General features: G+C 45.2%; 1 protein-coding gene across 2 annotated transcripts; it reads right to left on the minus strand.

Moving 5' to 3' along the window:
• Positions 1-2,308: 2,308 nt before the first annotated feature.
• LOC134069272 (rab11 family-interacting protein 5-like) lies at positions 2,309-7,770 on the minus strand. 2 transcript variants are annotated; one of them, XM_062525198.1, is made up of 5 exons: positions 7,763-7,770; positions 6,761-7,105; positions 4,086-4,269; positions 3,413-3,554; positions 2,309-2,876 (listed from the first exon to the last, which is right to left on the minus strand). In XM_062525198.1, exons 2-5 carry the CDS (start codon positions 7,102-7,104, stop codon positions 2,383-2,385), a joined length of 1,164 nt encoding a protein of 387 aa, XP_062381182.1. In that variant the 5' UTR covers position 7,105; positions 7,763-7,770; the 3' UTR covers positions 2,309-2,382. The 2 variants fall into 2 exon arrangements, with proteins under 2 accessions (XP_062381182.1, XP_062381181.1); XM_062525197.1 differs by having other exon boundaries at positions 3,410-3,554.
• Between the last annotated feature and the right edge of the window lie 786 nt (positions 7,771-8,556).

Raw genomic sequence — 8,556 nt, forward strand, 5'->3', positions numbered from 1 at the left:
ATTACACAACGTTTCAACCAGTATGGTCTTCGTCAGGTGTCTCTCGCTCACACTCACACACACACACGCTCACACTTCCCATCCATACCATTCTATGTCTCTGTTACACACACACACACACACACACACACACACACACACACACAAACACACACTGAGAGAGAGAGACTACCCCCTTCTCTTCCTCGTTCATGTTTTCTCACATTCGTTTCTCTCCTAATTCTTCCCTCCGTTTCTCCAACGCTCCCCCCTGGGATTTGGGCGGGTGCTTATTAGAGACACTTCTCTTAGGAAGTCATTACAGATGCGTCCCAGCGTCAGTTCCCTATTTACCAAAAACCCAAAGCTGGTGTGATCATCAGGAAATGAGCAGGTGTGGTGACTGTAAACATTTATAATACCACACCATTTCATTGCTTGACAACATTGCCCAGCGAGGTGGATATGTACGAAAACTTGGAATGCACCAGAGCACGCTTAAGAAAGGTGAGACCTCGTGGATACACAAAGAAACTCAATTCAGCGAGTAAAAAAAAAGTGCATTTTGAAATTGATGTGGGCTATGTAAACGTGGGGGCAAGGCTCCTATTGTTTTACAGTAAGTATAAGTAAGTGTGATACGGCCAACTAATTGGAACTACTTCATACTGTAGGTGTGCAAATAGCATACGGTTAATGCACCCCCTTCTAGAACGCAGGGCAATGGGGAAGTCAACCAAGCAGTGAAATAATTCCAGATAATGTTGATGTTTCTAGAGCCCGTCCTATTACAGTAAGAGAGGAAGGAGCCCATGGGTTGGCACTCTGGCACCCACTAACCCAGAAAACCACAGGATAACCACAGTGTGCTTGCCTCTGCATACATAGTCATTAGGCTGTTTGGAGAGGCAGCCCTAACCTTGTGATTGACATCACATTGTGTGTGAGGGAATGTGGTATGGCCTCATCAGATTACCCAAGCAGCATAATGGTGAGACCATCTACATGTGCCACAGAACTGCAGAGTCCAAAATGGCAATCCATGGTGGGAGAGGACGTTGATGAAGAGTTTGCCACTGAGGAGATTTGCCCTTCTGTACTTTCTGTTGCTTTTTATTTGACCCGTATTTCTCATTATGACTGAGTGCTGTCACTATGGTTGGCCATGCGCTCCGGCCGTCATACTTGTGAGTTGGCTCTTTGACATCGCAGGTTTGGTCACCTGTAGTAGACTGTAGGTTTTGATGCTGGGGTGATTGCCACGTCTTCGCCAATACACAGTAAGTTGTTTATATATTCATATTGTCTTGGGAGAAATGAGAAATTGCAGTCAAGACATTCATTGTGAATAGTCCTAGCTGATGTTGCATGATACAAATAATTCAAAAAAAAAAAACTCTTTTTTTTAAAACAGGGTTACAAACATTTGCTCATGGAGTTTCCAAGGTAAAGTAAGGTAAGGTTAAATTCAAATTTGGTTGTTGAATGTAGAGCCGCCACATCAAGTTAACAGCGTATACTGTAGGTGTCTATGTACAGTAGATGCATGAGGACAGGCTTGTGGTATAGCATTACAATATAGACTGAATTTCTGAAGTGTCCAAGTTGCCGTTTCTTACAAGCTTCTTGGATTTTGTTACAAGCTATTAGACAAAGAATGCTGAAAGATTGATGAATTCCAAAATATACAATGTAGTATAGTATACAGTATTGGACTAATTTCTCTGTTGGCATCACCAATAGTAACAATGTTCCAGTCTTGCATTGCAATTCCATAAAAATGCATGTGTAGCATGTCCTTGCATAGCCTCGTGTGGTCCTTGACTCTTGACATGGAGAGGGGGCTTTTTCAAGGGACTATAATGAAGCCGGTTTTCACTCCAAAAAGCTGTGATCATCATTTAGACATGGATCTGTTTAAGGTGGAAAAATGCCAGCCTATTGTTCAAGCTTTCACACCTGCATTGCTCAGAAGGTGAGAGCTCTGTCACCTCAGGTGTGGAGAAAATGTCACTCAACGTGTGTGTGTGTGTGTGTGTGTGTGTGTGTGTGTGTGTGTGTGTGTGTGTGTGTGTATGCGTGTGTGTGTGTGTGTGTGTGTGTGTGTGTGTGCCTGTGTGTGCGCTTGCGTGTGTGCCGTGAGTGTGTCATGAGTGTCACCTTACCTTATTAACTGAACAACAAAAGTGTTTTGTAGAGTGCCAAACAACAGAATATGCATCTAAAAAACTCTCTTAGGCACACACACACACACACACACACGCTTAAATTCTTCATTAGGGGGAGTGAACATTCAAACTTGCAAAACAAAAGCAAGTGACAAAAAAAGTGAACTTCTCAGCCACACTCCAAATTGCAGTTTATTTGTCATGGACCCCCCACAGGTCACACCTACTAGCCGCCTCAAACTCTCCCCAGACACCGATCCACCCACAGACACAGTGCTCTGAGCCTCTCGGACAAGAGGTGGCTGTACCCCGCGTCCGGGCCTCCGCCAGCGGACTCCGAGATGCCCGCGGACCTGGCCGAGGCCTGTGGGGGTGCGTCGGGGATGTGCAGGGGCTGCATCTCTCCCCGGTTGGCCCCGAGCCCCCAGCGGTACTGCAGGCGCCTCACCATGCAGCCCAGCCGCAGGAGGAGCTTGCCGGGCCGGCTAGTGGTGGCGCTGGGGCTCTCCTCGGGGGGGTGTGGTGGCGGGAGGGCCGTCTCGGCGGCAGTGGTGGAGTCGCTGCTCTTAGCCGCAGCGCGGTTAGCGTCTTCCTTCAACTCCGTTGGAGCGGCGTCTCCCGCTTTGCCACTAGCGACGATTTTGACCGACGTTGTTTCGCTCTTGGCTGCTGTCGTGTTGTTCAGTCCACTGTGGTCGGATAAAGCCTGCACAGTGGGAGCAGGGAACTCTGGGGAAGAGAGGAGACACGTATATTATACTTCCTAAAATGCCCTCTTCTTCCTGCTCTCAAAACCTCTCAAAGAGGTCTCATTCTGAGACACTCAATGGTGTCACATCAGAAAGACAAAAGGTACTGTCAAGTCCCTTCAGTGTACCGTGTTCCACAAAAGACCCCGTTTTTGTTCTTAAAGTGTATTTGGCACTCTGCAACAGGAGTACCAATGAGGTTTATGACGAACTGGCCTCACACTGCCTTGGGCAAAGTTGCTAATAACACTCGGACAGAAGTTTTAGCCTAAAGGGCCGTTTCACCAAGAATGATAACTATAACGATAGCTGAAAGTGACCATAAGATGATCTTAAGAGCTTAAAATAATCAGCCATTTTCTGTCTTTGGTCGGAATGGGGGAAATTGGGGCAAAATCATCCCGATTATCTTTATGTGTGTACCCCCCCACCCCTTTAGCATCATCCGTTCAGACTAGGGATTGTATTGTATGTGTGTGTGAGAGGCGCGGAGGACGCTGAGGCGCTGTGTACCACCATCGCCGCCGCTGCTGCTGCTGACGCACTCCGGGCTGCTGGCCGCTCGCTCGTGGGTGTGCTCGGCCACAGATGGTGGGGCCCGGTCCAGTACTGGAACTGCAGCGCAAGATGGCTGGATTGGCTCGCGTTTCTCCGCCGGCTGCACGGCACACAGACGCCACGGCCAGAAAGAGAGAGAGAGAAAGAGAGAGAGAGAGAGAGAGAGAGAGAGAGAAAGAAAGAGAGAGCAAGAGAGAGAGAGAGAGAGAGGGAGAGAGGGAGAGACCACATGAGCAACAAAGGAGCAGCCCTTAGAGCTGCCAATGCTGCCTGTCTACATCTGTGCTCCTTTTAATGATCAGCAGGCCTACATGCATGTTGACACTGTCATATTGTAAATAGTGCTGGAGTCAGTGTTAGGAGAGATAATTGATAATTGATTGGTATATGAACCTGAATCAAATGTCACTTAGTAAATTTAATTAGTATTTTTTTTGTTTGTTTGTTTGTTTGTTGCTGTTTTATTAAGTTAATCTTAAACACAGGTGCAATGAAATGAGCATGTGGTTGGTAAATTGAGAAAGATACATGTCTTTAAATAATAATAATAATAATAATAATAACTAAAAAACGAATGTTTTCTGTTTTCTGATATATTTTTTTTTGCTCCAGAAAGGGGTGAGAGATTGACCTGAACAGAAGATGGTGGGTGCATCTCAGTGCTCCCCCAGCCGCCATGGCTGGTTGCACAGATGGAGGGGAGCTGGGTGTCCACTCTAGCGGAGGCAGAGTGGAGGTTGCCCAGGCAGAACGAGACCTCCATCTCCCCTCTGTCCTTCACTTTCTTCTTGGGCTTGGATTCAAGAGTCAGCCACCTATGGAGAAGTTGCTTGCAGGCTCAGCTCTCTGGACACATTTGAAAGCTCAGACCACTAACTTAACAGATGTACTGTAGTAGCCTAGTGTTTCCCACAGTAGAGGTGTGTGTGGTGGTGCCCAGTGATTCTAGGGGTCCAAGAGCAATGTCCCTAGAAGGAAATGTTTTTAATTGTATGGAGAGACTGTTGAATATGTTGAATTGAATCAAGAGATGAAGACGCTAATTAGTAAAACGTGTGCACGGTTTATGAAATGGAGAGCATCCAGTGAAATGAGCACTATTCAGTTAAATGAAACATGCAACCAACTGCTCACCAAAACTTTGATGCGATTATGTGACCATGTAATCACACTGACCCCCAGTGATCCCCCCCACCCCCCACCCACCCACCCCCCATGTGGGGAACCCTGGTAAGTCAACTGTAGCATTGCCAGTAGGTTGTGTTTGAGTTTCATCTGTTGGTCAGCCATTAACAGCCAATCTAAAAACATGACTGTTCCGATGACAGATAGCTGTCCTCTTTAATTTATGAGGCTTATTAATTCATGTCAATTCTAATTCAAGAGTTGTGATCCATATTGAGTCGCAAAGAAAAACAAACAACTCCGACTCAGAACATGACAACATGCAAATGTCAACCAAAACCTTAAAAAAAAAAAATACATCTGCAAGCATGAACCACCTCATTTGGCAGTTTGGACACAGTGACTCATGAAGTGATCCATCACTGTGATTAACTATTTTGATGACATTCATATGTATATTATTAGAGCATCTCTCTCTCCCTCTTCCTCTGTATGTCCTCTCTCTTTCTTTCTCTCATTTTCTCTTTTCATTTCTCTCTCCCTCCCTCTCTCTTTCTCTCTCTCTCAAGCCTGAACAAACATAACACTGCAGAGGCTTGCTACCATACGCATGAGAGAAGTCAGTGCGTTAGACTGCAGGGATATGCATCTGTCTGGTGGTGGGTATATTTTCAGCTGTTGATATTCATGTTGGAATGTGTGGGAGTTGTTTGGCACCTCTCAGTGGCACAGCTGACTTTGTGTGCTCGTATAATTAGTAAAGTCAACAGGCAGCGTGGCTGAGTAGGTTGTGGATGGTGAGCCGGATAATGAGGACGCCTAGCAAAGGCACACACAACAGCAGCACCAAATGGGCCCCAGGCACTTTAGAAAGGTAAGTGAGACTATTCACGCATCAGCAAACCCTTCCGGTCCTATAAAGACAGATTGGACCGTTTTGGTGAGATAAACTCAATTCAGTATTCTTCTTGTTTTCCTCTCTTTTTTTTGCAGGTGTTTGTGTTCACGTTCACAAACAGCCTGAACCAGAGACTTTATTAATGAGGAAACAAAACACTTCCAGAATCCGCCATAGAAATATATAGGGACACTTAGGGATGCCAAGATGCCAGTTGTCTGCACATACTCCACCCCTTTCCCCGCCAAAAGCGAATTCTCAGCCGAACAGGAAATCCTGCTCTGTAATGAAAGTAACCAGTTGCATTGTTGGCAAAAGAATGATTGACATCTTTTCAAATTATGTTTACTTCCTCATCACTGAGGTATTCAACCATGCCACGAATGCTCGTGAGTAAAGAATTGCATCTTTTTCAGTCGTATTCTTGTTATTTGGGAGGAGATAGCCTATTCATACTGTTCAATTCAGATTGAAACACTGATTTGGCTTTTGAGCTTTTTATGTGAATATGATCTCGGAGTTTGGTATGCATCCCTTTTCATAGGAGCCTGATCTTGTAAGTCCGAAATAACTCTCTGGAAGCATTACCAAGATGGTCTTGACTTGCCTTAAAGGAGCCCTTGAGCCCTCAACTCTTGCAAACCTGTATGTGTAATACCAGCGTGGATGAGAGGGATAACGTGAGCTTGGTAAGGCAATACCAGCGTGGATGAGAGGGATAATGTGCGCATGGTAAGGCAATACCAGCGTGGATGAGAGGGATAATGTGCGCATGGTAAGGCAATACCAGCGTGGATGAGAGGGGTAATGTGAGCTTGGTAAGGCAATACCAGCGTGGATGAGAGGGGTAATGTGCGCATGGTAAGGCAATACCAGCGTGGATGAGAGGGGTAATGTGAGCATGGTAAGGTAATCAGAGCTGCCTCCTTTACTGAAGACACATACAGGACTGGCCCCATAGTATGCTGCATGTATTTATTTATTTATTTTAGCAGACACTTCTATCCAAAACTACACTACAGTTTTTTTTTCATATGTTTAATCTTGTGGTGATTACTCTGGATAGGAGAGAGCTGTTATTCACTCACATGTTCTGTTTTCTGCCTCCATCATTGAAAAAACAGTGGGTATGGACTGGCTATAGTCAATACAACGTGCCATCTGCCTCTATCATTGACGAAGTGCTTGTTATGGATTCACAGGACCATGTTTAACCATGTTGAGATGCACAGTTGTAGGCTCCTATAACATGTCTAAGCAGGAGTTCTCTGTCGGTCACTCACTTTGTGCTACCTGGCCGATGACTCCGGCACACGTCGATCAGTCGCACCTCGGCCCGACCCAGAAACCTCTCCGGCAGAGCGGCCAGCGAGCGCCTGTGCATCACCGTCAGGGTCAGGGCCGTGGCGTCGTCCCGCGGGGCGGGCAGGGCGAAGGTCACCGTGGCGTTCCACACCGGGCAGAGCGTGTTGGGCACGGGCTGAGTGGCGAAGGTTTGGGCGCCCAGCTGCGCCCGCACGTAGGAGTTAGTGCCGCCGCGGCGGTCCTTGGGCCGAAGGCGCCGCGCCTGCAGGATGGTGACGGTCAGGTGGGAGGTCGGCCATTTCTTTCCATCCGTTACTGGCATACTGTGGGGACTGAAGTAAGACCAGCAGGCAGACATTGATGTACAGTATATTCAACATCGCTTACACTTTAATATCAAAGTACATTCATACCAACTGCAATAACACTTCTAAATTCAAAATAGGCTTTTTTCATATTTGTATACTCTGCTGCTTCTGTGTTGTGACTGTGAGTTGTTACTTGTTTGTGTATTTATTAACTGTGTCTTTGATGTATTTATTGTATTTATGTTTTTAACAACTACCTGTGGAGCCAAAGACAAATTTCCACATCTGTGGACTAATAAAGTCTTATTATTATTATTATCCATACAAAGGGTTATAGGCAGATTCATCCTTCATGTGTGAGCATCAATGAAGGGCGAAATACAGTATTTTTGATATACAAGTTAGTCTACATTGCAGTGAAATGATAATGCCTTACAGATGTCAATGTCAGATGTCCATTTATTTGTATAGCACGTTTAAAAAACAACAGCAGCTGACCAAAGTGCTGTACAGATGATAAGGTACAGTTGTCATCTCGTATTCATCTCAGATTTGATAACTGACATGTACGAGCAATGAAATCATGCCCTCATATTGGATCAGAAAGATTAGTCATGATGATCATAACAATAACACATGCTCTCTGCCCATTTCACGTGTAGCTGTTCCTACCTGCTCACCTCGCTCCATTCCAGCAAGGCTGTCATGCTTCATCTTCTGAGGGATTATTTGCTGATGTCACAAAGGCTTTAAGAACGTTGGGGCCATCGAGTGTTCCGCTGCTGACCTTGGCAACTCGCCAGAAAAACAAACAGGTGCTTTGTCACCTAACTGACTGAATTTTAATTAAAGTTTGCAATAGGTTTGTTTTGGTTAATGACATTGAGACACCTTATCATACGCTGAATAGAAGGCAGTTTCACTCTTTTAGCCTATTATAGCCTACAACAATACCTTACCTAAAGCACAGAAAGCGCCAAGAGCATATTGCTGTCTCTGGAACAGAAATCAAGACTATGTTTGCGCCAACTTGTTGAGATCAATCTTAATTACTCCTACACATTTGTGCTTGTGGAGTTTAATGATTTTTAATTTGTCTGTGTGTGTGTGTGTGTGTGTGTGTGTGAGAGAGAGAGAGAGAGAGAGAGAGAGAGAGAGAGAGAGAGAGAGAGAGAGAGAGAGAGAGAGAGAGAGAAAGAACAGAGAGAGAAGGTAGTCACTCTCCCTGTATGCAGAATAACCACATAATAACACATTAATTACAGATTACTGACCGCTTCAAAGTACTTCTGACGAGAAACATTTACAGCATTGTGTGATTCCCAGAAGGATTCCTATATTTCCTGTCATCATTTGGATTCTATCACTGTGTTTAACAAATTGGTATCTGTGGACTGTATCAAATGAGTGATTTATTAGCCTAATTTAACAGTTGTTTTAGAACAAGCCGTTTGTGATTTGCCTGA

Source organism: Sardina pilchardus, chromosome 21 (assembly GCF_963854185.1).
Source record: "Sardina pilchardus chromosome 21, fSarPil1.1, whole genome shotgun sequence".
NCBI classification, from domain to species: Eukaryota; Metazoa; Chordata; class Actinopteri; order Clupeiformes; family Clupeidae; genus Sardina; species Sardina pilchardus.